This window comes from Mobula hypostoma, chromosome 2 (assembly GCF_963921235.1).
Source record: "Mobula hypostoma chromosome 2, sMobHyp1.1, whole genome shotgun sequence".
NCBI lineage: Eukaryota > Metazoa > Chordata > Chondrichthyes > Myliobatiformes > Myliobatidae > Mobula > Mobula hypostoma.
This window is the reverse complement of record NC_086098.1, coordinates 30522436-30540329: the sequence shown is the minus strand read 5'-3', so window position 1 is coordinate 30540329 and position 17894 is coordinate 30522436. Positions and strand designations below refer to the sequence as shown.

General features: G+C 44.3%; 1 protein-coding gene across 2 annotated transcripts in view; it reads right to left on the bottom strand.

Annotated features, from left to right (window-relative positions):
- cd2ap (CD2-associated protein) overlaps positions 1-17894 on the bottom strand; it is a 253762-nt gene that overhangs the window by 134477 nt on the left and 101391 nt on the right. For both annotated transcript variants that reach the window (XM_063034875.1, XM_063034884.1), the window contains one exon: positions 13453-13597. In XM_063034875.1, coding sequence (XP_062890945.1) covers positions 13453-13597 — 145 coding nt within the window. The remainder of the gene's footprint in view (positions 1-13452; positions 13598-17894) is intronic.

Sequence of the window (17894 nt, the reverse complement as noted above, 5' to 3'; positions counted from 1 at the left end):
TCCCCATACCTCTACACAGTAAGTCATGTATGGGACTATAAGTGAACAGTATAATGCAAAGATTCCTGATTTAAGAAATCTTGCACTTTGTACAAAATAGAATATAAAAGCGAGGAGATAACGCTGAAGCTTTACAAGACTCTAGTCAGGCCGCACTTGGACTATCGTCAACGGATTTGGGCCCCTCATCTCAAAAAGGATGTGTTGTCATATTGGAGACAGCTCAGGGGAGGTACATGACGATAATTCCAGAAATGAAGGTGTTAACATATGAGTAGCGTTTGGCAGCTTTGGGCCTGTACTCATTGGAATTTAGAATGTACACACACACACATATACATGTGTGCGCACATACAGATATATACACACATGCACACACACAGTACAAACATTTTATATACACACACAAAATATTTATACATACATACATACACACACAATATACACATTATATATACACACACACATATACATACATTACATCTACATACACACACACATTATACAGTGGCATGCAAAAGCTTGGGGCACCCCTGGTCAAAATTTCTGTTACTGTGAATAGTTAAGTAAGCAGAAGAGCAGAAGATAAACTGATCTCTGAAAGTCATAAACTTAGAGATGAAACATTCTTTTCAACATTTTAAGCAAGATTGGTGTATTATTTTTGTTTTGTACAATTTTAGAGTGGAAAAAAAGGAAAAGAGCACCATGCAAAGGTTTGGGCACCCCAAGAGACTTGAGCTCTCAGATAACTTTTACCAAGGTCTCAGACCTTAATTAGCTTGTTAGGGCTATGGTTTGTTCACAATCATCGTTAGGAAAGGCCAGGTGATGCAAATTTCAAAGCTTTATAAATATCCAACAATGGTCCCAACAGTCAGCAGCCATGGCTCCTCTAAGCAGCTGCCCAGCACTCTGAAAATTAAAATAAATGATGCCCACAAAGCAGAAGGCGGCTATAAGAAGATGAAAAGAGGATGGCTTCTACAACAGGATAATGATCATAAACACGCCTTAAAATCCACAATGGACTACCTCAAGAGACACAAGCTGAAGGTTTTGCCATGGCCCTCACAGTCCCCTGACCTAAACATCGAGAATCTGTGGAGAGACCTCAAAAGAGCAGTGTATGCAAGACGGCCCAAGAATCTCACAGAACTAGAAGCCTTTTGCAATGAAGAATGGGCGAAAATCCCCCAAACAAGACTCTTAGCTGGCTACAAAATGTGTTTACAAGCTGTGATACTTGCCAAAGGGGGTGTTACTAAATACTGCAACGCAGGGTGCCCAAACTTTTGCTTCGGGCTCTTTTCCTTTTTTGTTATTTTGAAACTGTAAAAGGTGGAAATAAAGAAGTAATCTTACTTAAAATATTTAAGTAATGTGTCATCTTTAACTTCATGCCTTTTGGAAATCAGGTAATCTTTTACTCATTTAGTTATTCACAGTAACATAAATTTTAACTGGAGCGCCCAAACTTTTGCATGACTGTGTGTGTGTGTGTGTGTGTGTGTGTGTGTGTATATGTATTATACACACACTCACGCACATTATACATACATACACATACACACACATAAAATTGTAATTTATACTTATTTTTTTAATATGCATTCCAATGTACTGCTGCTGCAAAACAAATTTCACGATACTTGCCAGTGATATTAAACCTGATTCTGGATAGAAAAATGAAGGGCTATGTGAGAAGGGAGGGTTAGATTGATCTTGGCGTAGGGTTAAAAGGTCAGCAAAACACCGTGGGCCAAATGACCTATACTGTGCTGTACCATGCACTAACAGAATACTGTTTCACTATATTCTACATCTTATGTTCTGTGATCGTCTTAATTAGTAGAATAGGAACAAGACAACCTTCTACTGTTCCCATCTCTTTGATATGACTCTTGACTATTTATAGCAAAGTATAAAAGTGTTAGAATTTCTCAGCAATTACTCTTGAGAAATCCCCCAGTGATCAGCATCCATTCATTTCAAGCGCAAGTTACAGCTGCAAGGAACAAACTATGTACAATATTTTAATTGACTTTATTTCAACCGTATTAATTATTTCTAAATGAGTAAAATATTTTAAGACTCTCCACCCACCCCTCCCCCACAAGAGTTGAGAAAGAATTGCCTCTCAGAGCTGTGAATTTTTGGAAATTTCTATATTGCACAGCCATGGAGATGCTTTTGACAAAAACAAGGGGCATTGCCTTCTCAAATGCCAATTTATTTCAGCTTTAAGGTCTGCTCTTGGTTTGGTCCAAACACATGATGGCTTGCAATGCATTCAGTTGACAAAATCTGATCAGTTTGGAATGGATATCAAGTTGACATCAGCATACAATTCCATGGATACAAATTCCTTGGTGTCCACATTTCCAAGGATCTCTCCTGGTCCCTGAACTCCTCCATCCATATCAAAAAGGCACAACAGTGCCTTTATTTCCTGCGGAGCATCAAGAAAGCTCACCTCTGTCCCAGGATACTAACGGACTTTTACCGCTATACCATTGAGAACATACTCACCAACTGCATCTCAGTGTGGTATGGCAATTGTCCCATATCAGACCACAAAGCACTCCAGCGTGTGGTGAAAACTGCCCAGAAAACTATCGGCACCCAATTGCCCACCATTGAGAACATCTACCATAAACGCTGCCTGGGCAGGCGAAAAGCATTATCAAGGACGCATCCCACCCTAAACCATGGACTTTTTACTCTCCTCCCATCCAGTAGGCGCTACAGGAGCCTCTGCTCCTGCACCAGCAGGCACGGGAAGAGCTTCTTCCCCGAGGCTGTAACCCTGCCAAACCTCACATCACAGTGCTAAGCAGTATTGCACCCATATTGTACTGTCTCAGTACTCTTATATTTGTGTGCTGTAGCATTTACTTTTTAATTCGCAGTTATTTTGTAAATAACACTATTCTTTGAATTTCTGGTCAGATGCTAACTGCATTTCATTGGCTTTGTATCTGTACTCGGCACAATGACAATAAAGTTGAATCTAATCTAATCTAATGCCAAAGGCGAGCAATTTATACTGGTATCTGATGACAGGTTGAAACTAGAATACTGATAACACTATTAAAGGTGTAGAACTACTTCTAGAATGTTAACCAAATAGATACATATTAAACCATCAGAAGTCAGCATTCAATTCAACAAGCTAACCTTTAGATTTACTTTAAAACAACACACAGAAAATGCTGGAGGAACTCAGCATCTCTGGAAGTGAACAAAGAGTTAACGTTTCAGGCCGAGGCCCTTCTTCGGGACTGAAAAAGAAGGGAGAAGAAGCCAGAATGAAAAGGTGGTGGGGGGGGGGGGGAAGAGAGGAAGGAGGATAGTGAGAAGGTGATAAGTGAAGCCAGACAGGTAGGAAAGTTAAAGGGCTGGACAGGAAGGAATCTGACAGGAGAGGGGAAAGGGGAGGAGGGGAAAGGGGAGGAGGGGAAAGGGGAGGAGGAAGTGATGGGCAGGTGGGAAGAGGAAAGAGCCCAGAGATAGAGAATAGAAGAGGAGGGGAGGGGGAAGGATTTTTTTTTAAACCAGAAGGAGAAATCGATATTCGCGCCAATATGTTGGAGGCCTCCTGGATAGAATACAAGGTGTTGCATCTCCACCGATGGTGGCCTCATCTTGGTGCAAGACTTACTTACTTCACTATTTGAAATCTACAAGTCCGGGATAGGGACTGGAGTGTGGAGACACAACAGCTGCTAATGTCAAAGTGAAAACAAATCTCTTCAAAGTGATCTAAATTCATCACAAATAAAAAGCACAAAATAATTGATTGCATTAGTATTCACCTACCTTTAATACGATACACTAAATCATCACTGGTGTAGCCAACTGGTTTTATAAGTCACATAATTAGTTAAATTGTGCAATTATGGTGATTCAATTGATTGTAGTAAAAATTAGATTAGATTAGGTTATGAGGACACGCAGTCCTCTTTTATTGTCATTTAGTAATGCATGCATCTGGAATATACCTGTATCTGGAAGGTCCAACTGCTGGTGGGTCAGTATACTGGCAAAAAACTACACCATGAAGACAAAAGAACACTCCAAGCAACTCCATTAAAAGGTTATTGAAAAGCACAAGTCAGGAGATGGATACAAGAACATTTCCAAGTCACTGAATATTAGATTAGATTACATTCAACTTTATTGTCATTGTGCCGAGTACAGATACAAAGCCAATGAAATACAGTTAGCATCTGACCAGAAATGCAAAGAATAGTGTTATTCACAAAATAACTGTGAATAAAAAGTGCTACAACACACAAATATAAAAGTACTGAGACAGTACAATATGGGTGCAATACTGCTTAGCACTGTGATGTGAGGTTCGGCAGGGTCACAGCCTCAGGGAAGAAGCTCTTCCTGTGCCTGCTGGTGTGGGAGCAGAGGCTCCTGTAGCGCCTACCAGATGGGAGGAGAGTAAAAAATCCATGGTTAGGGTAAGATGCATCCATGATAATGCTTTTCGCCCTGCCCAGGCAGCGTTTATGGTAGATGTTCTCAATGGTGGGCAACTGGGTGCCGATAATCCACTGGGCAGTTTTCACCACACCCTGGGGTGCTTTGCAGTCCGATACGGGACAAGTGCCTTACCACACTGAGATGCAGTTGGTGAGTATGCACTGAATGGTACAGTAAAAGTCCGTCAGTATCCTGGGACAGAAGTGAGCTTTCCTGATGCTCCGCAGGAAATAAAGGCACTGTCGCCAATATCCCTTGGAGTACAGTTAAGCCAATCATCAATAAATGGAAAAAATATGGCATAGCGGTAAATCTGCCTAGGGTAGACCATTCTCAACAACAGAGTGACCGTGCAAGAAAGGGACTAGTGAGGGAGACCACCAAGAGACCCATGGCAATTCTGGAAGAGTTAAAAGCTTCAGTGGCTGCGATGGGAGAGGCTACGTATACCAAAAACTGTCGCCTGGGTGCTTCACCAGCCACAGCTTTACAGGAGAGTGGCAAAGAGAAAGCCACTGTTGGAAAAAAAAAATTCAAATGAAATCTCAGCTAGAGTTTGCCAGAGGGCACGTGGGAGACTCTGAAGTCAGCTGGAAGAAGGTTCTATGGTCTGATGAAACCAAAGTTCAGCTTTTTGGCCAACAAGACTAAACACTATGTTTGAAATAAGCCAAACTCCGCACATTATCAAAAACGCACCGTCCCTACTGTGAAACATAGTGCAGGTTGCATCATGCTGTGGGGATGCTCACTGCAGCAGGCCCTGGAAGGCTTGTAAAGGTCGAAGGTAGAATGAATGCAGCAAAATACAGGGAAATCCTGGAGGGAAACCTGATGTAGTCTGCAAGAAAACTTGGGAGAAAATTCGTTTTCCAGCAAGACGATGACCCCAAGCATGAAGCCAAAGTTACACATGAATGAATGCACGGAGAACTGCGAGCAGTCTGGTCTCTTTATGTGAGGAAGGATATACTGGCTTTGGAAGCGGTGCAGAGGAGGCTCACCAGGTTGATTACAGCGACAAGGGGTTAGACTATGAAGAGTGATTGAGTCGCCTGGGGCCGTATTTGTTAAAATTCAGAAAAATGAGTGAAGATCTTACAGAAAACACAAACTTATGAAAAGGATAAATAAGATAGAGGGAGGAAAATTGTTTCCACTGGTAGATTAGAGTAGAACTAGGGGACATGGCCTCAAGGTTTGGGGGACTCAATTTAGGACAGAGATGAGGAGAAACTGCTTTTCCCAGAGCGGCAAATCTGGAATTCTCTTCCCAATGAAACAGTGGGAGGTTACCTCAGTAAATATATTTAAGACAAGGCTTGATAGATTTGTGCATAGTTGGGGAATTAAAAGTTATGGGGAAAAGACAGGTAGGTGGAGATGAGTCCATGGACAGATCAGTCACAAAGTTATCGAATGGCAGAGCAGGCTCGACAGGCCAGATGGCCTACTCCTGCTCCTATTTCTTATGTTCTTATGATCTAATGGCTTAAAAACACCAAAGTTAATGTCCTGGAGTGGCTAAGTCCTAACCACACAGACTCAAGGCTGTAATTGCAGCCAAAAGTGCATCTACTAAATACTGATTTTTGAGGGACTGAGTAATTACGCAATCAATTATTTTGTGTTTAATAATTGAAATTGTTACGAGAATACACATAAAATTAAGATGTTTGCTGGCCTGGGCTAGCATCAGTGGCATCAGCAGTTGGTCTGCCACCTGCCCTCAGGGGAAGGAGAGATAAGGAACAATGGAGCAGCGTCTGGAGATGTGTAATGAAGGGATGTGGGAGGAAGAGCTGTCTGGAGCGGCTCCCCCCTTTGAACCCTGAACTGTTTGAAGTGATGGACAGGCGATACCCCAGCAGGGGGATAAAAAGGGACAGGTTCGCTAAGACAGACACACACGCCACCCGAGGTAACGAGACCCTGGAAGCGGTGCGCCTCATACGAGTGGTGAGAAGAATCGGACAACGCACAGGGTGGAAAGGTACGATCAGCGGGAACCCGGTGTGTGTCCGCCCTTGCCTGGGTGCCGGGTTCACTGCAGAGGATCGACCGCATCTGGAGGAGGGGTCACAGTCGGTGACCTCAGGTGACATCACCAAGGACCCGCCCAAATGCTGTTTGTGAGCCATCTCGCTGGTCTGTGAGTGAAGCTGTGCTGAATGATGAGTTGTTCCTATTCTATGTCTCTCTTCCCCACCTTGTCCATCGCCATGACAACGATTACTGCGAACTGAACTACTAAACTGGACTGAACTTTGAGTCATTTTGAAATTGGTCATTTACCCCTAGACAACGATAGAGCTTGATTGATGCTGTTATCTTAATTCTGTGCACATGTGTGTTTATCATCACTGAACTGTTGCATTTATTATCCTTTCGATTACTGTGTTGCTTGTTTCTGTAATAAAACTTTCTTAGTTCTAGTACTCCAGACTCCAACTGAGTGATCCATTTCTGCTGGTTTGGCAACCCAGTTACGGGGTACGTAACATAAGTGGGGTTCTCGTCCGCGATTTTGAACGCTAAATTTGGGACGGAGTAAATTGATTGGGTTAAAATTCCCGAAAGAAAGAAAAGACAAACAGCAGAAATGGAGGTTGAGGAATTTATAAAGGCGCCGACCTTGGAGGCATTAGAGGATGCCAGGAAATCGGAATTGATAGCTGTGGCAAAACGGGTGAATCTTGCTAAGGTGAAGTCGACAATGAGGAGAGAGGAGATACACAGAGCTATTGTAGAGCACTATGTATCTAAAGGTGTGTTTCCCCAAGGTGAGCTGGGGGAGGTGTCTATTGAAAAACCTGCTGGAGACGCGGTACAGGTACAGCTTGAAAAACTGAGACTCGAGCACGAGTTCCGGGTACGGCAGTTAGAAAGGCAGGAGAAAGAGAGAGAGTTAGAAAGGCAAGAGAGAGAAAGACAGTTGGAGAGAGAAGAGAGAGAGAGGGACAGACAGTTGGAGAGAGAGGAGAAACAGAGGGAAAGGGAATTTGAGCTGGAAAAGTTAAGGATAAGGGCCGAGCAGGGGCTCGTGCCGAACCAAGGTGGAGGGTTCCGGGCGACCCAGGAGGTTAGGCTGGTTCCCCCTTTTGACGATACCGATGTGGATCGGTACTTTCTCCACTTCGAAAAAGTAGCTATAAGTCAGGATTGGCCGAGGGATAAGTGGGTTGTTTTACTTCAGAGTGTACTGAAAGGGAAAGCCCAACAAGCTTACTCCGCTTTATCCCCGGAAGATGCCCAGAAGTATGAGGTGGTGAAGGAGGCCATCCTCAGGACTTATGAGTTGGTCCCGGAGGCATACCGGCAGAGGTTCCGGAATGCGAGGAAGCGGTGGGACCGCACGTATTTGGAGTTTGCTCGTGAGATGCAAACATATTGTGAGCGTTGGTGCGCCTCGAAAGGGGTAGAGGGGGATTATGACAGACTGCTGCAGCTGATTCTGATTGAGCAGTTTAAAGGTTGTGTCCCTGAGGGTATGAGACCCTACCTCGATGAGAAAGAGGCAGCCACGTTAGCCGCAACTGCTAAGTTAGCGGATGAGTATGCGTTGACGCATAAAATGAAGTTTGCCCCGAGTAAAGGCTACCAGAAGGGTAGTCAGGACGGCGGGGAGAGTCCACCGGAAAAGTCAGAAAGTAAGCCGGGGACTAGTGAAAAGGATAAGGTAGACCGGGAGCAGTCTGGTAGGAAGTCTCCTGGAGTCGTCTGTTATAATTGTGGGAAAGTCGGACACTTTGCGTCCAGGTGCTTTGCCCCAAGGAAGGAGACGGGGAAAGGAAAAGCGGAAATTTTGAATGGCTGTATTGAGCTGTTAAGCGAACCGCTAGGGAAGGACAGGTCTGAAAAAGTCCAGGAAGGGCGCGAGAGGTTTATCTCGGCCGGACTGGTGTCAGTGAAGGAGAGGTTAAAACCAGTTCCAGTGCGGATCTGGAGAGACACGGGAGCGTGTCAGTCACTAATACTGAAGAGTGTATTAGAGTTTAGCTCAGAGACCCAGACTGGGGAGGTAGAGGTCAAAGGTGTTGGGGAAGGGACAGAGTCAGTCCCTTTGCACCAGATACATTTACAGAGCAACCTGGTCTCTGGACTAGTCACGATCGGGGTGAGGTCCGAATTACCGATGAAAGACGTGGAAGTCTTGCTCGGTAATGACATCGCCGGAGGAATCGTGTTCCCAGTCGTGAGATTGACGGGTCAGCCTGCCAGCATGGAGGCCCCGCCCGCGATGGTGAACTTGGCTGAAACATTTCTGCCAACCTTGTATGAGACAGGGTGTAGTGAGATAAGAGGTAGTGAGGGAGCTGGGACGGACGTAGCAGTAGCCAGGAAAGAATTTGTGCAGACGCAGGAGCGAGACGAGGGGCTGATGGTTTTGGCCGAGACCGCTCTCTCTGACACAGCCTTGACAAGCTATTGTGCGGATAAGGAGGTGCTAAGGAAGAAAGGGAAATCAAGTACAGCATCCGCAGATGAGGAGTGGGGGGTGGTGCAAAAGAGTTATGGGGATGAGGTTTTTAACATGGCCCACGAGGTACCCCCCGGTGGACATTTTGCGGTGCTGGAGGAAACAGTTGGTGGAATCATGAAAGAGAGTTACCGGCTGCCCAGGGGGAAAAATGTTATTGATCATGACCGACGCGAACTGAGACGGTCACCGGCTTTTGATATGCTAACAAACCTAGTCGGTGTTAGCGTGGAAATCAATGAAGCTAGGGGCCCCTTGATAAGAGAAAAAAACCATTTTGAAAAGATTAGGATGGGATCGGTCAGATGGGAGAAGGCTATTGTTTTGGCCAGGTCTACTGATAAGGTCTCTCCCTTAATCCCCGAAGGAGTAATTAAACGACTCGCACCCATGTGTTTGATTGTCCCGAGGAAATGCAAAGAACTGGGACGTTGGGTTATGTCTGTTACAATAGGGCGGCCAAGTAAACAACACCCATATTTTTTGAGTAACTCAGTGACTAAAGGGCTGATGAACACAGAGGTGTGTATTGGCAATTTAACACGGCTGTCTGAAGCCAGCTTGATAGTGAACCTTGGAAAAAATGAATTCGGCCACACGAATGTCACTTACCTGGGAATTGTGGTGACACAGGGGCAGCTGGCAGTGATGCAAGCTACAGTGCAGGCTATCGCTGACCTCCCAACCCCGACAGACAAGAGGGCCCTCAGAAGGCTTTTGGAGATGGTGGGGTACTGCAGGAAGTTTTGCAATAACTCTGCGGTCAATACCCGTCCCCCTCCTACTAAGCCCTTGCGAGAGAAAATTGAGTCGGAATGGGACGACCCTTGTTGTTGTGGTCCGGGACAAAACCAAATGAGAGGTTACATTGGTCGCAATTCATCAGTGTTTTTGGCCACTATGAAGTTTGCTGAGTTGGAGCCTGGTCTAAGGGATTATTAATAACACGTGTAAAAGGAACAGAAAATGTGATGACTGTCTGTCAAGGTATTGACAGCTTCAAATTCTCTGTATTAGCTAAATAACTGTTAAAGATGTATATTGTGTATGTATCAGATAATGTAGTCATGTTTGTAATTTTTACCTCCCGGTAAAAATCCTTAAAGGGGGGAAGTGTTACGAGAATACACATAAAATTAAGATGTTTGCTGGCCTGGGCTAGCATCAGTGGCATCAGCAGTTGGTCTGCCACCTGCCCTCAGGGGAAGGAGAGATAAGGAACAATGGAGCAGCGTCTGGAGGTGTGTAATGAAGGGATGTGGGAGGAAGAGCTGTCTGGAGCGGCTCCCCCCCTTTGAACCCTGAACTGTTTGAAGTGATGGACAGGCGATACCCCAGCAGGGGGATAAAAAGGGACAGGTTCGCTAAGACAGACACACACGCCACCCGAGGTAACGAGACCCTGGAAGCGGTGCGCCTCATACGAGTGGTGAGAAGAATCGGACAACGCACAGGGTGGAAAGGTACGATCAGCGGGAACCCGGTGTGTGTCCGCCCTTGCCTGGGTGCCGGGTTCACTGCAGAGGATCGACCGCATCTGGAGGAGGGGTCACAGTCGGTGACCTCAGGTGACATCACCAAGGACCCGCCCAAATGCTGTTTGTGAGCCATCTCGCTGGTCTGTGAGTGAAGCTGTGCTGAATGATGAGTTGTTCCTATTCTATGTCTCTCTTCCCCACCTTGTCCATCGCCATGACAACGATTACTGCGAACTGAACTACTAAACTGGACTGAACTTTGAGTCATTTTGAAATTGGTCATTTACCCCTAGACAACGATAGAGCTTGATTGATGCTGTTATCTTAATTCTGTGCACATGTGTGTTTATCATCACTGAACTGTTGCATTTATTATCCTTTCGATTACTGTGTTGCTTGTTTCTGTAATAAAACTTTCTTAGTTCTAGTACTCCAGACTCCAACTGAGTGATCCATTTCTGCTGGTTTGGCAACCCAGTTACGGGGTACGTAACAAAATAAATTTAGACCAACTTGTAGAAATTTGTTTCACTTTGTCATGAAAGAGTCTTTTCTGTTGATCAGTGCCAAAAAAAAAGCCAAATTAAATCCAAGGTGATTACAGGGTTGTAAAACAATAAAAATGAAAACTTACAAGGGCTGTGAATTGTTTTTAAATATAGGCACTGTACCCATGTTAAATGTTGAAATCAAGCTCATATGCAGCACTTGTGCTGGCAACTCATTCCACACTCTTCTGAATGAAGTTTCCCCCTCTTGTTCCCCTTAAACTTTTCACCTTTCTCCCTTATCGTAAACATCTAGTTGTAATCCCACCCAACATCAGTAGAAAACACCTGCTTGCATTTACCCTAGCTATACCCCTCATAATTTTGTACACCTCCATCAAATCTCCTCTCAATCTTCTAAAAGAATACACTCCTAACCTATTCAATCTTTCCTTATAACTCAAGTGCTTTAGACCCAGCAACATCCTGGTAAATTTTCTGTGCACTCTTTCAAATTTGTTTACATCTTTCCTGCAGGTAGGTGACCAATATTACACATAATACTCCAAATTAGGCCTCACCAATGTCTTATACAACTTCAACCGAACATCTCATCTCCTTTACTCAGTACTTTGATTTATGAAGGCCAGTGTGCCAAAAGCTTTCTTTACAACCTTATCTACCTGTGACACCACTTTCAATGAATTATGGTCCTGTATTCCCAGATCCCTTTGTACTTATTGTACTCCTCAGCACCATACCGTTCACCGTGCAAGGCATACACTGGTTGGTCCTGCCAAAGTGCAACACATTGTACTTGTCTGGATTAAATTCCATCTGTCATTTTTCAGCCCATTTTCCCAGCTGATGCCGATCCCTCTGCAAGGCACAATAGTCTTCCTCACTGTCCACTGCACCCCCCAATCTTGGTTTCTTCCGCAAATTTGCTGATCTAGTTAACCACATTGTCATCTAGAACATTGATACAGATTTCAAACAACAATGGACCCAGCACCGACGCCTGTGGCACTTCACTAGTCACAGGCCTCCAGTCTGAGAGGCAACCCTCTAATACCACACTCTGGCCTCTCCCACAAAGCCAATGTCTAATCCAATTTACTACATCGACTGGGAAGCATGCCTTATGAAAACAGGTTGAGTGAACTAGGCCTTTTCTCCTTAGAGCGACAGAGGATGAGAGGTGACCTGATAGAGGTGTATAAGATGATGACAGGCATTGATCATGTGGATCATCAAGAGGCTTTCTCCCAGGGCTGAAATGGTTGCCACAAGAGGACACAGGTTTAAGGTGCTGGGGAGTAGGTACAGAGGAGATGTCAAGGGTAAGTTGTTTTTTTTTAAAAAAAAAACGCAGAGAGTGGTGAGTGCGTGGAATGGGCTGTCGGCAACGGTGGTGGATATGATAGGGTCTTTTAAGAGACTTTTGGATAGGTACATGGAGCTTAGAAAAGTAGAGAGCTATGGGTAAGCCTAGTAATTTCTAAGGTAGGGACATGATTGGCACAACTTTGTGGGCCGAAGGGCCTGTATTGTACTGTATGTTTTCTGTTTCTATCATCTTGAATGCCGAGTGACAGAACCTCCTTGACCAGCCTCCATGTGGGACCTTGTCAAATGCCTTACTAAAGTCCATGCAGACAACATCCATTACCTTGCCTTCAACCACATTCCCGGTCATTTCCTCCAAAAACTATTGTTTAGACTTAGCCTACCACACACGAAGCTATGCTGACTATCCTTAATCGGTCCATGTCCACCTAAACACTCCAGTCCCTTTGAGCATCTTCCAATAAACTTGCCACTATAAATTTCCAGGTTTATTTTTAGTGCCCTTCTTAAATAGTGGAACAACATTAGCTATCTAATCCTTTGGTATCTCACCTGTCCCCAAGAATGATTTAAATATCTCTGCCTGGGCCCTGGTAACTTCTGCACTTGCCTCCTGCAGAGTCCGAGGGACCACCTCGTCAGGCCCTGGGAATTATTCACCCTAGTTTGCCTCAAGATAGCCAACACCACCTCCTCTGTAATCTGTACAGGGCCCATGAAGTCATCGCTGCTCTATCTCACTTCTTTAGACTGTGTGTCTCCTGTGTAAATACAGATGCAAAAAATTCATTTAAGATCTCCATCTCTTTTTGCTCCACACATGGATTACCCTTCTGATGCTCCAGAGGACCAATTCTGTCCCTTGCTCTGAACATATCTGTAGAATCCCTTGTCTGCTAGGGCAGCCTCATGCCCTTTTTTTAAACCCTCATGTCTTTCTTAACCCTCTTGCACCCTACTCCATAAGCAGCTCATTTGTTCCTACCTGCTTATAACTGTTATGCCTCCTTTTTGCTTAACCAGTTGTGTTAGTTATTAATGAAAACAGCACATTTCACTACAAGTTTCAATGTTAGTGTGATAAATAAATAAATCTGAATACTGGCAGAAAACGAGTAATGTTTAAAAGCACAACCAGTTTGATAAATTCCATACATACTTCTTCTGAGAGACCTGGGATGAGATGGAAAGCCAATTGGAAGCCCGAATGTACTCATACGCTGCACTAGGTTTGCAACATTTCCTGATTTTTCTCGTTTGCTCACTTGATTTTCTTCTTTAGCATCCGTATCTCTTTTTACTTCCTGTAATAAAAGCGGCAGAGATGAATGTGGTGTAACAACGTAATGCAAGCAAGCTCTTTCAAACACAAGAAAGTTGACAGTACCAATGAACTGCAATGAATTTATTTAAATTATCCTTAGCTTTCTACAAGAATCCTGAGGAAAATATAAAGAGTTCAGAAACTTGATGTGCAAAAAAGTTAATAATCCACAGAGAAAGAATTTTTCACCCGCAGATGCAATGAATCAGAAGATCAGTTCCCAGTCTCTAGTAATAAGAAGCAAATTCAAATTACAAATAAGTTATACTAGGTACTTTCCTTTTCAAGGATATACACTGAACTTCAGTTTATTAAATAAAATTGAGTATTATATGTAATGACTAGCTACAGAACATCTACCATTGACAAAGATTTCAGTGAATCGGGCAAAGTTTTGAATAAAAGTGGAGTCAGCGATAAGAGGAACAAACAGGAAAATGGTATAATGGCCAAAATTAACTCTGTTCGGCATAAAAATCCCAATGTTCAAATCTGTTCATAAACTCAACTTTTTCTGTTGAACCTCCTTTAACCCAACAACCATAAAGCACTTAACATTCTTCCAATTCTCCTGCATCTCCCAGTGTCTTTAGCAGATTACTTGTCCTCTGCAACTCAACCCTAAAGGTTGTAAATCCTTTTCTCAACTTTTCATGCTCACTGCCCTTTTTGTAACTAATAATCTACTGTACAGCCTCTTCGTGTTACTGCTTGTTCTACAGGAGTCATAACATATAACATCATCTTTGGTTTAATGTCAATTTAGCTAGGTAGAATGACATCCATGAGACCACACAGACATTTACTCAAAATAGAACATGCCAAGAAATTATGTTCTACTCCAGCTTCCTCGTCCATCGAAAATAACATCCGGCATCCTTCCCACTCAAAAGATTATCACGCCTCTCCTGAAATGCCTTCCAACTTTCTCACTGCCCTTCAATCATACCCACACTAGTGAAGTTCACATTCTCTCCACTTTCAGGGTCAGGAAGTTTCTTCAAATGCTGATTTTTTTTTTCTGGCAAACATTATGCAGTGAAATGTGTTCCACACACAAACTACGCATTTTGTCTCCTTAATCATTTCCAAGACCTTATTTAGGCAACCCCTCATTCCTTTCTTTACAAGGCAGCATGACCTCATAATTATAGCGATATTCTCACAAATTTTTTATGTACCCTATTTTGTGCATCTGGATTATAGTCATATGGTGATCAAAATTATTCTTCTGCGGCCATCTTCAGACTATAGCCAATAGACTTGGCGTATTCTAACACGGTGATCAAAATCTCAAGTGGTCCTACTTTGGAAATAAACTCAGTATTAGAATCATAGAAATCTACAGCACATTACAGGCCCTTCGGCCCACAATGTTGTGCCAAGCATGTGGCCTACTCTAGAAACTGCTTTGAATTTCCTTTCCGTATAGCCATGTATTTCTCTAAGCTCCCAGTACCTTGCTAAGAGGCTCTTAAAAGACTCTATTGAATTCACCTCTACCACCTTCACTGGCAGTGCATTCCACGCACCCACCACTCTCTGCGTGAAAAACTTGCCTCTGACATCCCCCTTGTACCTACTTCCAAGCACTTTAAAACTATGCCCCTGGTGTTAGCCATTTCAGCCCCAGGAAAAAGCCTCTGGCTGTCCACACACTATCAACGCCTCTCATCATGTTATACACCTCTATCGGGTCACCTCTCATCTTCTGTCGATCCAAGGAGAAAAGGTTAAGTTCACTCAACCTATCTTCGTAAGGCATGCTTTCCAATCCAGGCAATATCCTTGTAAAGCAACACACATCAAAGTTGCTGGTGAACGCAGCAGACCAGGCAGCATCTCTAGGAAGAGGTACAGTCAATGTTTCAGACCGAGACTCTTCGTCAGGACTAACTGAAGGAAGAGTTAGTAAGAGATTTGAAAGTGGGAGGAGGAGGGGGAGATCCAAAATGATAGGAGAAGACAGGAGGGGGAGGGATGGAGCCAAGAGCTGGACCGGTGATTGGCAAAGGATAAGAGAGGATCATGGGACAGGAGGCCCAGGGAGAAGGAAAAGGGGCGGGGGAGGGAACCCAGAGGATGGGCAAGGGGTATAGTCAGAGGGACAGAGGGAGAAAAAAGGAGAGTGAGAGAAAGAATGCGTGTATACAAATAAATAACGGATGGGGTACGAGGGGGAGGTGGGGCATTAGTGGAAGTTAGAGAAGTCAATATTCATGCCATCAGGTTGGAGGCTACCCAGACGGAATACAAGGTGTTGTTCCTCCAACCAGAGTGTGGCTTCATCTTTACAGTAGAGGAGGCCGTGGACAGACATATCAGAATGGGAATGGGATGTGGAATTAAAATGTGTGGCCACTGGGAGATCCTGCTTACTCTGGCGGACAGAGCATAGGTGTTCAGCAAAGCGGTCTCCCAGTCTGCGTTGGGTCTCGCCAATATACAGAAGGCCACATCGGGAGCACCGGACGCAGTATATCACCCCAGCCGACTCACAGGTGAAGTGTTGCCTCACCTGGAAGGACTGTCTGGGGCCCTGAATGGTGGTAAGGGAGGAAGTGTAAGGGCATGTGTAGCACTTGTTCCGCTTACAAGGATAAGTGCCAGGAGGGAGATCAGTGAGGAGGGATGGGGGGGACGAATGGACAAGGGAGTCACGTAGGGAGTGATCCCTGTGGAAAGCAGAGGGGGGGGGGAGAGAGAAAGATGAGCTTAATGGTGGAATTCCTTTGGAGGCGGCGGAAGTTATGGAGAATAATATGTTGGACCCAGAGGCTGGTGGGGTGGTAGGTGAGGACCAGGGGAACCCTATTCCTAGTGGGGTGGCAGGAGGATGGAGTGAGAGCAGATGTGAGTGAAATGGGGGAGATGCATTTGAGAGCAGAGTTGATGGTGGAGGAAGGGAAGACCCTTTCTTTAAAAAAGGAGGACATCTTCCTCATCCTGGAATGAAAAGCCTCATCCTGAGAGCAGATGTGGCAGAGACAGAGGAATTGCGAGAAGGGGATGGCATTTTTGCAAGAGACAGGGTGAGAAGAGGAATAATCCAGATAGCTGTGAGAGTCAGTAGGCTTATATTAGACATCAGTGGATAAGCTGTCTCCAGAGATAGAGACAGAAAGATCTAGAAAGGGGAGGGAGGTGTCGGAAATGGACCAGGTAAACTTGAGGGCAGGGTGAAAGTTGGAGGCAAAGTTAATAAAGTCAACGAGCTCTGCATGCGTGCAGGAAGCAGCGCCAATGCAGTCGTCGATGTAGCAAAGGAAACGTGGGGGACAGATACCAGAATAGGTACGGAACATAGATTGTTCCACAAAGCCAACAAAAAGACAGGCGTAGCTAGGACCCATAGGGGTGCCCATAGCTACACCTTTAGTTTGGAGGAAGTGGGAGGAGCCAAAGGAGAAATTATTAAGAGTAAGGACTAATTCCGCTAGACGGAGCAGAGTGGTGGTAGAGGGGAACTGATTAGGTCTGGAATCCAAAAAGAAGCAGAAAGCTTTGAGACCTTCCTGATGGGGGATGGAAGTATATAAGGACTGGACATCCTTGTAAATCTCCTTGTAAGTATCCTTGTAAATCTCCTCTGCACTCTCTCTATAGTATCCATATCCTTCCTGCAATGAGGTGACCAGAAATGAACACAGTACTCTAAGTGGGGTCTAACTAAGGTCTTATATACTTGACCGGATTTCATGGGTTGACTAAAGTGTTGTTTTCAGTGATCAGTATCCCCAGATTCTTTGATACTCTGTCTATTTAGATACAGAAACAGCCTTCCAACCCACCAAACTTGAATAGACCATCAAATACCCATTTACATGAATCCCTTGAAGACACAAGGGACTTTAGATCAGAGTTTCCCCAACCTTTATGCCATGGACCCCTATCAATAACCAAGGGGACAGTGAACCCAGGTTGGGAACACCTGCTCCAGATGTTTGGAATCTGGAATAGTAAATCATCTGCTGGAGGAATTGGAGTCAAACAGCAGCTGAGGGAGGCAAGGATTTTCCAGTGGCTCAGGTTAAAACCAAAAATGTCCATGTGCAGGGTCTCTACCCAAAACTCTTTAACGTTTATTTCTTTCAATGTGGTTACACCTTTCCACTATGAAGTATTTGGAATCCATCCCCAGTCCACTTTTAACACACTAATTTGGTTCCATCACAAAATTAGAAACTTCTGTCTCTGATTCTAAAATTAGACCATTTTGGAGGCATTTCAAGACATTTTGGCTGCCGTGGATTCTGTCTGCTTTTGATCATCTCCAA